Genomic DNA, 18655 nt, shown 5'->3' on the forward strand with positions numbered 1-18655 from the left:
GGTTTTCCTTCTTTATATAAACCTGCAAATTGAAATCCAACCCTTCCTAACCCAAATTAGCAATGTAACACTTTTACAGGGTTGCAGAGCTGTTTAGTATTTGCTTTTTATTTTATCCTCATTCCATACTGAAAATCAGCACAGTTCTATTACAAGGATTGCATCTATTACAAAAAAAAAAAACCCAAAACATTCTCAATAAAGTATTTTAAGCTACAAAGTCCAATGAGGAAATCTTTATGACATGAAGTTTTCATTCACATGCTCACAGATGTCTTTCCAAAAGTACACTTGGATTAAGGGAAGGCAGCTGCCCAAGCAGAGCCTTGCAGTGAAACAGCACATTTTGGAGGACAAAATCCCAATTTTTGTGCAGTTTCTCCTGCTGGCAGCTCCTCTCTCACTTGTGTACATTGTCATCAATTTAAAACCAGATGTTTTCATCTGTCAGGGACAAACACAGCCCTTGAAAGTCCCACAGACAAGAAGAGCCAAAGGATCCAGGGTGTGCTGGAACCTCAGGAGCCATTCCAACAATCTCTGCTGAATCATCAGTTTTTAAAGTGGTTCTCTACCCAAAAACTCCCCCAGTTTTATGGCAGCCCCACACATTAGAGCCAGGATATTTTAATCCTTTCTTCTTTCTCTCAAGGCCTGACAGGCCCTTCAAAGGACAAGCCTTTAACTATAATATTTATAGAATTTTTATGATAATATTTATTCTCCAGTAGCTGCCTGTGTTAACAATATTCCTTCACAAAGTGGTTTTATGAGCTGTGATTTGGGTTCTTTGGACAGGGATTAAACTAACCCAGGCAGATCCACTTCCCAGCGAGGGAAAAACCTTGACAGGGAAATGGGACAGATGCAAATTGTTGCCTGTATTAATGTTAAACCTGATTTTTCTATTCCTTCTTCATTTAAACAAAGTGCACAAGAAATCCAAGAGGAGTTTTAGCAGTCAGGAGCATCCATGTATTCCTCAATAACCAACAGCTGCAGCAAATACACAGGGAAATCCACCTGTATTTGGGAACTGGTTTGCCTGAGTCAAAATTGGAGGGTTTAGGATTGAATTTATCCATTTCCACTTATCCATATCCATTTATCCATCCAATTCCACTGAACTGTTTTTCTGGAAAAAAATTAAGAAGTGCAAATACTGCAGTGCCAGCTGAGTTGGTCAGGATGAAGGGTAAATCCCTTCTGGAATATTTCTTTATTAGATGGTGGCTGAAGGTTTCTCCAACTCCTGTTCAGCCATTAAAGGCCCTGAGTGTTCTGACCATGTTTAGTTCATCAACATAAATAGAATAATTTCATTTTCAAGGCAGTGCAAGCACCTGAACTGGTTTCCTATTGTACTCTGTAAGTACTAAATTTCCAAAGATCATCAGATCATCTTATGGAACAATTAACACACACTGAGATGTCTTGGCTGGTGAGGGAGAGAAAAATAAATCAAAATGCTAAAAATAAAATAAATAAAAATAATAATATTAACAAAGAACCCCCCCAAAAAACCCAGAGACAGAAGTAGCAGGTTCTAAACCACATTTAATCCTGGTTCCAGCACATTTTCTCATTTTTACTCAGCTCTCAGGGGTCCAGTTCCACAATGAGACCCCCCAGGCTTTGCTCACCTCACTGTCCTGCGTGATCTGGACCTGCTCTCCCTGGGGCACCTGGGCTATGTGGAGATGGCCCTGTGGGATCCACAACAAAAGAAAACACCAAGGAGCATCAGAGGAAAATCACGACTCGAGGAAGCAGCTCCTGCCTTGGAGTCAGCAGAGTTTCATGGAGAGAAGCAAAATGTGCAAGGAAACCATTGAATCAGGGAGCTTCAAAAAGCAAAGTGCACCTGTACTGCCCCAGCTTTGGATGGAAATAAAAGCAGAGGGACTTGGACCAAAGAATGGTTCATTTCCACTTAAGGGGAAGGAAAACAGGCACGGTAATAATAAATAACTTTGAAGAAGTGCAATTTTCTCTTGCCTTTTTGACTGGTACACAAAGCCCGGGGCTGACTCCCTCTGTAGACTGAAACTTTAATTCAATTTAAAGACCTGGAAAACTCAGTTTTAAAACAGACACAGCGACACTAATACCACCCAGAGAGAGATTTCCAAAGGTATCTCATTATCCACCTATTTTTGCTCATTCACACAGCTCTGGTGGAGCACAGATCACGTCAAGGGCTCTCAGCTGCTGGCATTTGGCAGGAAATCATTAATTTGAACTATTCCCCTGATTTATTTTGGTGATAATCTGCCCTGATGGTTTCAATCCTGTAATATTTGGTATTGCTGCCCATTGCCACCACTCCAGCCTGGTCCCATTTGTTCCCAACATGGAGAAGAGTGGCTGGAATTCCTTGTGCATCCTGCCCAGCCCAGCCACTGTGATTTACCTGAGGGGAGATTGGATTCTAAATAACCTCCTCGAGGTTTTATAAAGCTTTGTGTTCATTTTAATATGCCTGCATGAGATTAAAGATAATCATTTGGAATTCTGTCAAAGGCCCCTCTGATTTTATAACACAAGAACAATTGCCTGTGATTTTCAAAGACACACTGATCCCTCTATTTCCAACAGTTTCATTTCCTCTGGAAGGAAACTGGCTATTTATAGGGAGAAAAACCACACTGAAAGTGTCCCTCTGACAATAGGGGCTGGATAGAAAATTATAGCACTGCCCAGCCCAGGGGGAGATTGAAATCACTTTGCCTCCTTCACACCAAACTCTCAGGGCTCCCAGGAAAAAGATGGAATGTTTAGAAGATCCATTTAGAGTGGGTTTTTTTCCTGGAGTCCACAATTTGAAGGATAATTAGTATGTCCAGATCTTTTAATGAGGCAAAATTTTATCACCTCCATCTATAAACAAACCATTTGTTCTATTAAAGTCATATATTTCTTGTAATTTTCCTTTCTATCTTGTCTTTCAAGACTTGAAAAATACTTTCCAGCCATCAATTACATCTCACCCACAGATCCAGAAGAAAATACACTTTTAAAATCTACATGGAATTCAAAAGACAAAGAAATTCCAGGGTAATATTGAAAAGTTATGGCAAAAGCCAAATGGAAAAGGAAGATTTCCACCCAGTTCCTGCAGAATGGGAATTATTTCACTGAGGACACCTTTTAAAAATAATTTGAATTTCAAATAATCCTTGTAGTGCCCTGTGGGACACAAGAATTAAAATGAAGGTGGTTTTTTTCAGGGTACACCAAAGCCACACATAAAAATCATCAGGCCTGAGTTGTGGTGGGAGTGTCAGGCTTAAAAAATGTCAATATTTAGAACTTTCACTGATAGACATGGAGCTAAACGAACACACATGGGAAGGACTCAGCTCCCAGATGTTCAAAAGTGCCTGAGAATGCAGTTTTACAGAAAAACAAATAAATAAACGTGATTTTGCTATAGAAGTCACCCCAGAACTCCCTCTGAGTGTAAATCATACAGTGACTAAACACAGCCAGGAGAAGATTGATAATTCTCTACATAATAATCAAAGTGCATTAATTTGCACTGATTGTGTGAGGAAATCCTGCATGGAATTTTTTTGTCAAATAACTCGAATTTGGTTTCTTTCCCATAAGCCTCCAGTGTTTATTTTCTGGAAACCTGAAGTGATGGCAGGTTCTGATTTAAAAATCAAACATTACACTGCAGCTGAAGCAAAGTTCTGGCTGGTTGGGAAGGAGACATTTAGGAAAAGTTGAGGACATACTACTTGGACTTGTCCATCCTCTCCAATCTGGTGGATCTGGACCTGCTGAGCGTTGGCCAGGGCATAGTGCAGGGCCTGGGGCTGGTTCTGCTGCATCTCACTGGAAGCTGACACCGAGCTCTGGGATCCCTCTGGAAAAAAGAGACCAAAATCCAGCTGTATTTTCTGTGCATATCCCAAACTGTTCCTAAAACCCATGGGAAACAAATGCAGTCAGTGGATGCACGTCAGTGGATTTATCCATTAATATCCCTGTGCATAGTGGGTATTTGCTTCAAATCCCACAGAATTCCAAAGGCTGGGACAGCTCCTGTTTAGAAAAAGCCCTTTTTGCATCTAAATCACAGGTTCTGCAGCTGTAGAAGTCACATCAGAACAAAACCACAGAGGTTTCCTAAGGAATTCAATGGTTTTTTGTTCACCTGAGAGGCTGAGAACAATTTCTGCCACCACCACCCCAAGGACACCTTTAAAAACCCATCCTGCCTATCCTGAGAAATGAAATTATCAGATAAATTAAGGGAAAATCCCAATTGTTTTCCAAGATCCATCCCCTACAATTCATATTGACGCACATGAGGTCTGGAATTGTATTTTTAAACCTCAAAATGACAGGTGGATTTCTTGATTTATTGAATTTAAACACACCTCCGACTGCAGAGTGGAAATGCCCCTGAAAAGGGAATGTTAAACATTAAAAAAAAGGGAGTTATCTTCATGTAACAGGGACAAAAACCACCAGGAAATCCTCAGTGGGATTTCCAGAGGGTAAAAACTTGCATTGGACACATCACAGATCCATTTTGAGGTTTTCCAGCTGCAGGGAAAGGATTCTTCTAAACCGAAGAGGCAAAAGGCAAGTAAAAAGGACAGAAATCATTAATTTTTAATATCTCTACTTAATGCTCCAAGATTTATTCTGAAAACACACTGTTAGTTCTGCAGGAATGAGTTTTATCCACTCAAATATTTTAATGGGAATGTTCTTTAATAAAATCAGCCATTTAAGGGTTTTTTTTTTCCTCCCGTCTGCAAATGTTTGGGCAAGGAGATAATTTTGAGGTTTAGGTCTGAGCATAGGAACTGAGAACTCCAAACCACCAAGTTAATATTTATTTATTTGTTGAAAAGTTGACTTGTTTAACAATTCAGGCAGCTCTGGTTCTCTTAACAAGCTGGAACACAGAATTCCAGCCACAAACTTCCACAGGAACTGAGGGAAACACAACAAATCCATGGGTTTGCTGCCTGTTGGACTCACATCTTTAATCCCTCACATCTGAGCAGGTAACTGCAGTGTTTGTAATTCCTTAAACGCAGCCTGCTTGCTCCCTGTGCAATTCCAGCTTTTCCTGCACTGAATTTACTGCACAGAATTCCAGGTGGCATGGAGAAATCCTAAGTGGCTGAAAAGTGCTGAACCTTGTATAAAAATGGCCCCATCAACCAAATAAAACTGGGATTTTTTCCAATTGGGATACCAGTGGCTTTGTCATGGCCACTGGAAGGAATGGACATCCCAAAAAAATCCTTACCTGAGTCTCCATCTTTCACTTTCTCTCCCATTTCCATTACTTTATTCCTAATATTTGATGTGATTAATTTCTCTATTTTTTAATTTACAAAGAGCATTTAGTTGGGATGACTGAGAAAATCCACTGCTACTCATCTGCTAGTTCAGGGCTCCCAATAGGATTCCCTCAGGATTCCGAGGGACAAATTCCCCCAGGATTTTAAGGGACAAATTCCCTCAGGATTTTGAGGGACAAATTCCCTCAGGATTCTGAGGGACAAATTCCCTCAGGATTTTGAGGGACAAATTCCCTCAGGATTTTGACGGACAAATTCCCTCAGGATTCTGAGGGACAAATTCCCCCAGGATTTTGAAGGACAAATTCCCTCAGGATTCCAAGGGACAAATTCCCCCAGGATTTTGAGGGACAAATTCCCTCAGGATTTGATCTTTCCATCATGTTTCCCAGTCTCTCCCTACGGAAGTCAACTGAACTGAGTTACAACTCGCCCTCAGTCAAACCACAGTGTGCAAATACCAAATCCTTCATTTATAATATTTATTTTCTGATTAAGTTATGCAATAAAAGATCATCAAAGAAATAAAACCCACAGCAGGTAAATATATATTATATGGGTTTATGATATGCACATATTGAAATATGTTTTTAACTGTAAGGCCCCAAAGTCTTGATTTTTAAGTCATTTTTGGCTTCAGAGGATAGAAATTATTGTGCTTTTTGGAGGTGCAAGAGGAGCCACAGCCTGGATGAAATAACATGGACCTCTCCCATGGTAACCTATAAATTGATTTAAATTTGGCTTCACTGCAACAACCAAAATTGGGTTTTTTCTTTATTTTCTGGAAATTTCTGTAGGTTTTTTTTCTTCTTAGGAAGGAAGAAGAGAGAGGATTCAGCCACATCTAAAAACAACACATCCTTTATGAGTCTTGTTTTTCTCTTCATCTCCAAGCAGACAAAGGGAATATTTATCCATCTTTATAAACATTCCCTACTACAAACAAACACAACCATGAGGAGCACACACAGCTTGGGGAGAGGAGCTGTCAGCAGTGATAAATCCCTGGAAACCATCGAGCCTCACATTTCCAGTTTGGATTCTTGGAGGATCCCTGGCAGGAGGAGCCACAGCTGAACTCCTGCTCAGAAATTTTCCACGAGTTCCCAAAGGCCAAGTTGGACACGAACCCAACAGCCCGTGCAGTGCCACGTTATCCATGGCATTCCCAAAGAGCCTTCAAGGACAGGTGGGTTCAATTCTCAGTTAAAATCACTTTTTAAGGCAAAACCTTTGGCATTTTCTAATCTGTCCCTATTCCACTTCCTATTTATCAGTTGAGCATTTTCATTTTCACAGAATCATGGAATGGTTAAGGGTGGAAAAGACCTTTAAGATCATCAAGTCCAACTCCACCACCAAGGTCACCACCGATCACATCCCCTAGTGCCACATCCATGGGATTTTTGGACTCTTCCAGGGATGGAGACTCCACCCCTGCCCTGGGCAGCCCATTCCAATGCTGGACAGCCCCTTCCAAGAAGGAATTTTTCTTGATATCCAACCCAAGCTTCCCCTGGTGCAACTTTAAGGACATTTGCTCTCATCCTGTCACTTGTTCCCTGGGAGAAGGGACAGATTCCACAGCAGGAGGGATTCATGCTTAGGAATTCTGGAATTCAAAATCGTTTTCCTGGCAAGGCAAGGTTACCTTGTAAACCTTTCCCAGCAAGGGAAGGTTAATGGATGAATTAACCATCCTCGAACCCAAAAAAGCAGGAAAAACATTCCAGGACAATGGAAATAAACCTGTGAGCTGCAAACCATCACCTGCCTCTGCCTCAGCCCCCAGCTGTGTGGAACAGCTCTGAGGATTTGGCTGCACATCCCGTTTTTAATGTGACACCTCAGCACAGGCCTAAACCCACACAAAAATCCCAGAGTCAGGGAACTAATTAGAAATTCCAATATGGAAAACGGTGATAACAGCTTGAACAATCTGAAGAGAAATGAAAAGGAAGGAAGAAGGCACTTTTCAATTAATCCTCCTCCCAAGCCCCTCATTTCCTACGGCCTTCCCTGCACAGACTCCAACCCTTTCCAAAGGAATATCCAGTGAAATTTTCATGGCAGCCTTGTGGGTGTCTCTGATTGGGAAAAAACATGAGAAAAACACACCTTAGATATGGAAATGTTGGCTCCAAGAGCAGAGCAAACCATGGCAATCAACACATCCTTTCCAAACAAAAGGCAATGGATTCAAGCAAAGAGCCAGGGAAAATCAGGAAAACCAACTTCTGCCTAAATTTAACAGTCAATTAAATACAGAAAAATCTTAATTAATATCTCTGGGGGTGAAGGATAAAGAAAATCCTTTTGTGTTTTCCCACCAGGCTCCCCAGACATGATTTTCCCTGCAGGCTGATCCCCCTTGAACACCAAATTCCAAGCCCAAAGCCTTGGAGGGTCTGTGGGCTCAGCCTCCTGCTCTGCTGTCACTTCCAGAGTTAATTTTTCCACGTGATAAAACGAGCAGAGAGGGAATCTGTTGTCACTTTTAACCACACTCCAATCAAAGCCATGTGCTCCAGGAACTGTTAATCCCAACAAGCAGGAAAAGCCTCAAAGCTTTGACATTTCCAACAAGTGCAGAGGAGTGAATTTGAACAACAATCCTGCTGTGATGCAAATAATTCAGAATTATTTATGCTATGGGCAATAATTCATAAAAAAATTAAAAATCCCAAATAAATGAGGTTGGAAGTGGCCTCTGGAGATTATTTTATCCTAATCCAATGTCCTTCCTCAAACCATGGGCAACCAGAAGTGATGCTTTTGGGCTGCATCCAGGTGGATTTTGATGTCTCCAGGGATGGTGACAACATGTTACTGTGTTCAGTCATCCTCAAAATTCCTCAGAGCCAGGGAAACCAAAGCCAGGGCATGGCCGAGTGATTTCAGGCTGCCATATTTATATCTTTTTTAATTAGGTAAATTAATTGCTGCTAAAACCAGCTCTGAAATCCCAGTCCTCCCATTGATAGGGAATGGTTTCCAACACTGCAGTGACCAGGATTTGGGAATATCTCAGGAAGTGTTCCAGGTTGGATGGGGCTTGGAGGACACTGGGATGGTGGAAGGCATCCCTGGAATGGGATGAGCTTTAAGGTCCTTCCCACCCAATCCAGTCTGGGATTCCATGATTCTTGGAATAGGAGCCTGAGGAGAGCCAAAGTCAGAGCAGCTGGGAACAGCTCAGAGAATGTTATGGAAGAAACTCCAGTGCTGTATCCCCATATCCTTCCCAGGGAAACCTGATCCAGGTTTTCTGCTGCAGACAGCAGCGACCACGGCCCAGGAGCACCTGGAATCTGAACTGGGAGCTGGGACAGTGGCAAAGGCAGTTTCTCAAGCTGCTGAATTTCCAGGCTCACCTTAAATTGCCCCCTGAACCTGCCCTAAAACCCGGCTGGTGTCACCCTGCCCAACGCCCCGTGGGACAGCCCTGCTGTCCCAGCTCGGCCACGCAGAGCTGCTTCCCTTCAGAGCTGTGCAGTGCCACGGCGAGCTGGCAGCAGGAATTCTGCTCCTCTGCTGCACAGGATAATCAGCAACAGATGCCTGGGAATGGTGATGCTGTAATTCCACCGAGGGCTTCCAGGGATGTCCAACCACAGAGGCAGAGTCTGAGCGGTTTGTGAAGTTACCTGAGCACGGAGGTGGAATTACAGCCCTGGCAGGCCACAGTTAAAACTGTGGGAATCCACATTTTCCTTCTCTTTCTTTTCCCTAAATACTCATGCAGCCTCCCAACCTGCTCTCCTGTTTCTCCTCATCCGCCCTCCTCTCTCTCCAGGTGAAATCCCACTCCTGGTGGGTTTGGGGATGAAAAGGAGCTTCTCAAAGTGCCCCTGACTCTGCAGAGTGCTCAGATTTTACAAAGTCTGTGTTTTTCACAGCACTGAATTCCTCCCCCACCTTTCCAGCCTCCCAAAAAACGGTGCCAAAGCCACTCTGAGTAAGAGCAATATTTTAAAGAGAATTAACAAAGGCCTCAGGATCCACGGGAACAGTTCCCAGGACATTACCAAAGGCAGCTTTTAATATTCCTGCCTGGACTCTGCTCCTGCTGCACAGCCCAGACAGCGCTGCCAGGGACAGGCCAAGGTGCCTTGGCTGAACTGGGACAAAGCCACCTCCACAGGGACAGGCAGCCACCTCCCTGCTACCATGGGATGGGTGGGATGAGCAGGTGCCATAAAAACTCCTGGGAAATCCTGGGATTGATGGAGCAGGGGCAGCCAGCTCCACTCTGGTTAAATGAGGCAGCCTGGACACCCCCCAAAATTCCAAGGTGGCTCCTGCAGAATCCCCTGAGTGTCTGTCCCTCCCTGCTCCCACAGCACTGCTGAAATCCCCAAGGTTTGGGATGGTTTGGGCTGGCAAGGAATTAAAGCTCATCCCATGCCATGGGCAGGGACACCTTGCACAGCCCAGGTTCCTCAGGAGGGAATTCAGGTGTCTCTGTGCCCAGGGAACATTTTACTCACAAATCAATTTAGTGGAACTGAGGGGGAAAATGGGGAAAATCTGAAGCTCCATAGTTTCCTCTAAATTACAAATGAGCCCAGAGTCCTGAAACCCTGAAATTTGCAGGCTCTGACAGAGCCAAGTGGAGAACTGGATCGCTTGTGGCATCATTTTTTAAAATAAAATTGATTTTTTTTCAATGCTTTAATTTTTTTATAGGAACAATTTGAAATAAAGGAGAAAACACACAGGAGGAAAACACTGGAACCCAAAATCTGATCCAAAAGTGGAACTGAGGGGAAAAATCTCACCTTAACCACAAGAAACCCACCCAAACTTATGATCCTACAGCCTGCAGGAGACAGGAACCCACTGACTCTGGGTTTTACATCTCTACACAGGTGTCTCCCAACCTCCAAAACAGATTAAAGCTGAATAATTTGAATAATAAATCTCAACACCACTCGAGGAGTACAGGCTAATGAGCACAGGCTGTAACATCCACTTACTGCTGCCTTTTAATCCTGAAATACTGATTGCTAAAAGACTGAAAGTAAAAAGCCCATCAACATAGAGGGCTTATGGTTATCATTACATTGATTAGTTGTTTTAATTCGAGAATTTTGGATGCGATTCCCTGTTCCAGCACATAAAATTTTCCATTGAAAGCAGATTTTGTCATTCTTTGCATGAGCTACAGTGGTTAGTGTTAACATGCAACCAAAAATTTTATGCAGGCAAATAAACTGACTTCCTTTTCTTTGGGCTGCCTTCCAAAGCCCTGGTTTTAATATATAATGTACAAATGTCCCAGAACACTGCTTTATATTAAAAGCATGAGCCAGAAATGTCCTCAGAGAACACTCCTGAGGTCAGGGTTTTTCAGTTGTTGTTATTATTCAGGCCTCCATACCTAGATGGAAATATGGAATCACCTACAGCACATTTCACGTCTGCAGAGGAAAACACTTCAGGAACAGCATTTAGCACGTCCCACTGAATGGTGTGAACACACTGGGAAGGATTTAGTCACTTGATTCCTCTTAGGAACAACAATTTCAGGGATATTTGGAATTTCTGCTCAAAGAACTGAGTGTGGTAAAAATACAAACAAAGCTGAAGGAGCTGGATCCATGGGGGGGAACAAAAAAGTAGGGTTAGGGGGGATACTGGGATGGAATTCTTGGCTGGGAGGGTGGGCAGGCCCTGGCACAGGTTGCTCAGAGAAGCTGTGGCTGCCCCTGGATCCCTGGCAGTTGTCCAAGGCCAGGCTGGAATAACCTGGGATAGTGGGAGGTGTCCCTGCCCACTGGATGAGCTTTGAGGCCCCTTCCCACCCAAACCATTCCAGGATTCCCCATTCTCAGCACCTCAGCAAAGGCAGGCATCCAAATTAGCATTCAGGCCCCTTGGAAACCAACTGGGATTCATTGTTTGGGGGGAAAGGTTTGGTTTTTACCTGAGCCACTGTAGGAGGAGGATGAAGGTGTTCTCCTGGAGAAGCTTTTCACAGCCAGGCTCTGCCCTCGCTGCTTCCTCCTCCAGGCTGTCCTGCACTTGGAGTCGATGCTCTGCTTGATGCGGTACCAGTCCGACTCTGTGATGCCAAATTTGTAAAACAAGTGGCCTGGAATTATGGAAAAAAGGGATAAAAATCAGCACAGACCTGGATTTTCCAGAAAGCACGGACAGGATACAGCCAGTCCCACACACGAGGTCACCAGCAGCTCTGAGCCTGTGCAAAGACCCCCCAAAGCTGTGAAGTGATATGAATTCAACAAAATTTACTCCCAAAACTCAGTAACCATTCATCTGCACAATTCTGGATGTAAAAAATGCCAGCAGGCCATGGAATTTTATCACCTGCACTGGGATCCGTGGAAGCTGCGCTGTTACAGCCAAGCTGTGCCAAAGCAACAGGAGGATCCAGCACTCCAGAGCTAAAGCTGGATGAAGGATTATTTCTCACTGATCGTGCCCCACAATAAGTCTGATTGTAGGAGTACAAAACTGCCTCCTACTGAAGTAGGAAACTGCATAAAACGCCCTATAAAGGGAAAAAAAAATCAACTCTTTTAAAGCTCAGTTCAAAATTGACCTGAATCCAGTAAAAACACAACACAAAATGAGGATCCTCTGCAAAGTCACTCCCAGGACTGAGGCACTTTAAGAGCCACAGGATGCCCTTTGCAGCCCTCGGTGCTAAGTTGCCAAAGTGTTCCATAAACACGGTGAGGACTGGCTTTAAAACTGGGAATTTAACTGGGAATGTTGTGCACTGTCAGCTGCTCTGAGGGCCTTGAATTATTCCACACTTTCACCATTTCATCATGAGCTTCTGAGGGGTTTGGATTTTCCTAAAGCACCAACACTTGAGAGCAAACACCTCCTAATCCTCATGGCTGCAGAATTAAAAAAAAACCTGAAAAATCCATGATTTGCCCATCTGAAAAAGAGGGAGAGGGATTTTTTATATGGACAGGACAAGGGGGGATGGTTTTAAACTGACAGGGGATGGGTTAGGTGGGATATTGGGAAGGAATTGTTCCCTTTGAGGGTGGGGAGGTCCTGGCACAGATTCCCAGAGAAGCTGTGGCTGCCCCTGGCAATGTCCAAGGCCAAGTTGGAGCACCCTGGAATGATGGCAGGTGTCCCTGCCCATGGCAGGGGTGGAATTAAATGAACTTTAAGGTCCTTCCCACCCAAACCATCTTAGGATTCTCTGATTCTATGAGGTTCAACCCCTCTAAATCCAAACAGAACTCTCTGAACATTTAACAGTCCCTAAACCTTCAGTACTTCTGAATTCAGATGTGCAGCACTGAACGAGCCAAGGCTGCCATGGATGCTTTTACTCTACAGGACAAAGCTTAAAGAATCTCTAAAATTCTCATTTTCCTTTCCCTACCCTGCAAAGTAAAAGAATCTTTTCCACTTTTCCACTTACTGGGCTTTCCATCTCGCTCTCAGATGGGCTCCTAATCCTGTGAAGGACTTGCTTTAAGCTGTTGTATACAGAATCTAAAGAACAGGATATGGGGCTGCTCCTGCAAGACAAATGGTTTCAAGCCTGGAGCCACAAAATTCCAGGTTTGCACAAGCTAAAAGCTCTGTAGTTTCCTCTGAATTACAAATGAGCCTAGACTCCTGAAAGCCTGAAATTTGCAGGCTTTAACAGAGCCAAGTGGAGAACTGGATCTCTTGTGGCATTGTTTTTTAAAATAAAATTAATTTTTTCAATGCTTTCAGAGCAATTTGAAATAAAGGAGAGAGCACACAGGAGGAAGACACTGGAACCCAAAAATCCAATCCAAAAGTGCTTTAAAAACCTCAAGACTTCTCACTTTTAAGCGACAGCAAGAACTCAGAGAACTTTACAACCCTGTGTGGTGTCTCCAAAATGGGGAAGGAGGGAAATGGGCTGAAATTCCCATGTGCTGCCGTGCAGGAGTTTCCTTTCCACAGGTGCCAGCATTTCACCCCTGAGCCCACCCTGCCCAGCCTCAGCCTCTCCCAGGGTGCGATCCCAGAGGAGAAAATGCCCAGCAGTGTTTGCAGAGCTGTGTTTGAGCTCCTGCCCCATCCTCAGGAGCTACACCGGCACCTGGGAGTCCCTCAAACACCAGCACGGGCTCTGAGGGGGCCTTTGGAGAAAAAAGCCCGAATTTCACTCCTAACTGCATGTTAATGGCTTTCGTGGTGTGTGCTGCCCTGGTCAGGGGCTGGACTGCAGGCAGAGAAAATCCCAGGGAAAAGCTGCCTGGCTCGGAATTTTAACTATTCCAGTGTAATCCATGGGATGTTCCAGGATGTCACTTGGTTCAATCCATGGGATATTCCAGGATGTCACTTGGTTCAATCCATGGGATGTTCCAGGATGCCACTTGATTCAAAGAGAAATCAAAGCGATATCAATTATTCAGGACAGGAGGCTCAGGTGCAGTGTGAGGAACAGGCCAAGCACCAGAGTGGGACACAGAACATCCCCAAAAGTGCTTTATCGAGGGAGGGCAGGAAAAAATCCTCTGCAAACTGCCAGAGGGCAGGGTCAGATGGGATATTGGGAAGGAATCCTTCTCTGGGAGGGTGGGCAGGCCCTGGCACAGGGTGCCCAGAGCAGCTGTGGCTGCCCCTGGATCCCTGGCAGTGCCCAAGGCTGGGCTGGAATAACCTGGGATAGTGGAAGGTGTCCCTGCCTGTGGCAGAGACGGGGATTGGATAAATTTTCAATCCCTGCATCCCAAACCATTCCACGACTCTCCCTCCTGATCCAACTGATCATTTAATCAGTGTGATAAGGAATGGCCAGAAGATGCTGGCAGAGACACCTCCATGGAGAGAACACAGCTCCAGAGGAAACCATGGAAAACAGACAACAACCTAACCAGGGCAGGGGCAGACAGGAAGATTTTGGCTGCAGAGCCCAAAAACATCAGGCACAGATTTACCAAACCAGGCATCCTCATTTCTTTCCCTTAATTCATGAAATTCCCAGTTGCTGTCAGAGGTGTCAAACTGGTTTTTACCACAACTGCAGACCCAGCCATGTGCAAAGCAGGCCTGAAAAATTAACCCTAAAGCACAAAGATAATTGATAGAAAAGTGAAATTAACTTCAGGTGTCAAATCTCTGCAGCTGCTATCACAAGCTAAAACGTTGTTTCACAACCAGCTCCTCAGCAAGACATTTCCTACCAGGAAAAATCTCAGCCTAACAGCAGTGGAGGAGTTTTCAAGCAGATAAAAAGTTCCCAGTGCCATTAAAAAGATGATTTACCTGCAGCAGAAAGAGAAATCCCCCAAACATGTGCACACAACAGCAGAGAAGTGGAGCGTGCTGACTCTGTTCCCTATCCACACACGATTCCAGGCAGGAGAGCTCCCAGCTGCCTCATTCCCAGCATGTCAGACACCAAACACGCTCAGAAAAGCAGGATATTGGAAATGAGACCTTTCACTTAGGGAAGGCCATAGGAGAAAAGACAGGAATGCTTCAGGGAGAAGGGATTTGACTTTTTTTGGACCACTTACTCTCCAAAGCAGCATCAAACACGGACATTTTACAGAGCAGAGCGTCCACGAGCCCCAGAACAACACATAAAAAATCCAGTCAGGAATAGAAATCAGCACTTGGACAAAAAGACAGTATTTTGGAAGATAAAAGAAGAATAAAAGTACAAGATTTAGATGATTTAAGACTGGCTGAGTGTGTTTTTAGGGATCTTTTCATCGATGGTGTCTCTAAAAAAAACCAAAAGTGTCCTTGTTTTTAAAAACTAAAGGCCCAAAATTTGCTTTTCTGGGGGAAGAGCCTCATTTCCTAAACAAAGCTTTCCATGAAAAACACACCAGAGACTTAAAAATAATTCAGTGATTTAATAAATGGCAGGAGTTTGGGTGATTTCTACAGACCAGAGAGATCCTGGCTGCAGCTTGCGAGACAAAAAGGGCTGCAAAGAGAATTCAGGGAGACACAGGGGGGAAAAAGGGGGAAAGCAAGGATCAACATTCCAATCTTAGCAAGGAAAAGCTCAGGAAGAAGGAAAAAAATCAGGGAAATTCAAGTCAACTTTAAAAGCCAACAGGTGCAGCATGCTGAGCAGTGCCTTCCACTGCCTGGATCAGAGAAACAGGGAGAGATTTGGGGGAGTTAAATGAAAATTTAAAAAGCAACACAACCAGTTCTGAAATAAATCTTTCAGTGGTTCTTAAAGGAAATAAAAAACCTTGGAAATGCAAAGGAAAAAAAAAGATTTGGTTTGGTGCAAACACAGAGGTTGTGTCGGAAATGATTCAACACTCCCAAATTTTTGGAGGATCTGATGTACAAAATAAGGAGAGAAAGGGTTGGGGTTTTCTAAAAACCAGGATTAATTATAAACTAAGGAAATCCCAGGAAAACAACGTCCCTGAGGAAGTAATCCTCTCTTTCTTAAAGGTCAGAAGTCAGGGAGCAGACAAAACAATCCCCACAAAACAATGAAACTGTAAAGAAATCCAATTAAGAACAAATTGAGGAGGAAGAGAAGACATCTGTGAGATCAAAACCAGACATGAAATATCCATCCTGATCCTGCACTCAGAACCAGCTCCCAAAAAACAAATTCCACGTCAGGAGTTCCATGTGCACACTCCGAGTTTGTGCTGCTTCCCAGTCTCCACAAATCCCAGATTTCCTTAGAAAATTAAAAGGTAAATCAGTATTTTCATGGACTTGGCAGAGTTAGCCTGAGGTGGCCCAGAAATTCCTGCTGGTTTTGGTGCATTTGGAAAGATTTGGGAAAGTGCAGCACAGAATCTGACAGCCACATGTATAAAATAAAGATTTATTTATATTAAATACAGAATCCAAGCAGATTTGGGTCACTGCTCCTTCATTTTCCAATTCCCTCTGATTTTTTAAATCTAAAGAAAAACAGCAGGATGGGCAATGAATCATTTAAATGTGATGGACAGAATCCTTTTAAATTGACAGGAATATGATGGATACTACCAGAAACAAAGGCTTCAGCTCCTGCCTGCTCGGAGAGGAGAAGGGGCTGATTTTTGGGGGTTTTGGCTCCCAAAATTCATTTTTTCTCAGCAGGGTCATACATTTGGAGTCGTTTTGATTAAACCAAGAGCACATGACAGCAAAATCTGCTGCTCTGAACACTGGGGGAGCAGAGGAAAAACTGAAGCACCTCTGGAATTCCTCCTTGAGCCTTCAGGCTTTGATTCTCCAAACCTCATCCAGGGCTTGCCCTGCCCATATTGAAATCATTGGAAAACAGGAATTGTTTACTCGTGTCACAGCTGGGGGGGGGGCGATGATCTCCACAGCTGGGAGGCACTTCCCCCTCCAAAATTCGGGATGTTTCAGGTTTGGGATGCAGGAGGGGAGGGCTCATGGAAAACTCAGGGATGGCAGAGCCTTGGAGGCTCCTCCAATGTCACACGCCTGGAAATCCACCCTGTCAACAAAAATCACTTTCCATGACATTGCTCTCACCCACCAGGTCCAGAAAGAGACAGGAGGAGCTGTTGGGAGCTTGGAGAGAGGGAGGAGGAAAAGCAAATTCAGCTACCAAGTCATTACTCTGTTCATTAATATTTATTTAGAATATTTGTCTGAATTTTTCATTTTCAACAAGTCATAGATTCAGAGGAGATGGGAAAGTTTTAATTATTTTAAATGCCTTTGTTCTTCGAATTAAAAGAACCCTACCAGAACTTGCAAAAATAAAAAATTCAAGTTAATTAGGACCTAGAATTTCCAAATTCCACCAAGGAATCCTGTTCCAGAGCAGGAGAGCTTCTACGCTCACTCACACCTCAGCACCTCTCTGGAAACACAGCCAGGCTATTTTTACCTATTTTACAACAAGCAGAACCCGTTTTATTCCGATTTATGGAAGGAGCCATCAGCATTCAAATATTGCCATCTAGTGGGGTGTCAAATTCCCAGTCTGGGAGGCTGTGAGTCGAATGGAAAGAAATCCCCCCAGCATGGAATTGTGCTGTGCCAACTCCTTCCAAAGGCTTGGGAAGGGCAGCAGGGGCTGTGGGAATCCAGCAGGGAGTTTTCCTTGGCGGCACATGCTGGGCACTTGCCATCCCAATTGGCTCATCCCAGTAGGATCATCCCAGTGGGCTCATCCCAGGCTAATCCTGATGGGCTCATCCCAGTGGGATCATCCTGGGCTCATCCCAGTGGGCTCATCCTGTGCTCATCCTGATGGGCTCATCCCAGTGGGATCATCCTGATGGGCTCATCTCGATGGGCTCATCAACTCACAGCCAGCTCCAGGCATCTCCTCGATCCCTGTTTTAGCCCTTGGGAAAGGCAGAGCAGGAAGTTCAAAGGCAGGGAAGGAAAAGCTCTGCAGCTTTCTGGAATTGTGTCCCAGAAGTGCCAGCTCTCCCCGCAGGCAGCAGTGCCTTTTCCAGAGGGATGGAGGTTAGTTTGGGGCTGATCAGTCCATGCCCAGGCTGAGCTGCTTTTCCTCTCTCCAAATGTCAGGGATCAAATACTTCCTCGGACTCCTGGTGTCTTCCCAAACCACCCCACAAAAGCTCAGTTTTTACCATTTATAGGCTTTCAATAGCAAATATTTCTTGTTTGGAGCCCGCTGGAAGTTCAGGGGGAGGTTTTATTTCTGCCTGAGTGGCAGTGGGGAAGCAGCAGCCTCCTGTGCACGTGGGGAGAGCAGAGCACACCCCGCACCCTCTGAACCAGCCCTGAAGGGACAGCAGGGGCTGGAGTGACTCCACTGCAGACAGTCAAAACACTGGGGAAGTTCCATGTGGGAGGAATCAGCCCAAGGAAAACAGCCTGGGTACAACAGGGACACAAAGAAGCCTCTGTTCCACTTGGAACTCCAGAGCTGGGATGGATCTCCAGTGCTGATAAGGGGGAGCCTTGCACATCACACCCAAGACATGAGTCCTGAGCAGCCCAGTGCTCCTTGCTGACACCAGGGGTTGTTAATACAGGAATATCTAATCTAATAATGATAATCTAATATCTAATGACCTCTGAAATCCATGCAAACTCCCTGGATTATCGTTACAAAAACCAGCACTTAACTGAGTTACAGCAGCTGCAGCAGAAACTTTCCCAAAGAGCCCATCTTCAAATTACCCAAGTTGCCCTTTTTTTCTTTATACCCTCCTGAAACACTTAAAGCCCCTGAAAAAGCTGCTTTTCTATGCCCAGCCTCACAGCACTGTTTTTAGCTGCCTCTCCAGCAGTGAAGACCTGCACACTTCAGCACATACTTGAACTATGTCTGGCCAAAAGGGAAAAAGCACTGAGGGATGGAAGGAGTGTGGAAAGAGATGGTCCAAGTGACCTCATACATTCATTTT

The 18655-nt window shown here is 44.4% G+C and overlaps 1 protein-coding gene across 1 annotated transcript in view; it reads right to left on the reverse strand.

Moving 5' to 3' along the window:
- BANP (BTG3 associated nuclear protein) overlaps positions 1 to 18655 on the reverse strand; it is a 114545-nt gene that overhangs the window by 52996 nt on the left and 42894 nt on the right. Inside the window, exons 8-10 of the mRNA XM_069026552.1 lie at positions 11266 to 11433; positions 3744 to 3874; positions 1644 to 1706 (exon numbers count right to left, since the gene is read on the reverse strand). Of these exons, the coding sequence (XP_068882653.1) occupies positions 1644 to 1706; positions 3744 to 3874; positions 11266 to 11433 (362 nt within the window). The remainder of the gene's footprint in view (positions 1 to 1643; positions 1707 to 3743; positions 3875 to 11265; positions 11434 to 18655) is intronic.

Source organism: Aphelocoma coerulescens, chromosome 11 (assembly GCF_041296385.1).
Source record: "Aphelocoma coerulescens isolate FSJ_1873_10779 chromosome 11, UR_Acoe_1.0, whole genome shotgun sequence".
NCBI lineage: Eukaryota > Metazoa > Chordata > Aves > Passeriformes > Corvidae > Aphelocoma > Aphelocoma coerulescens.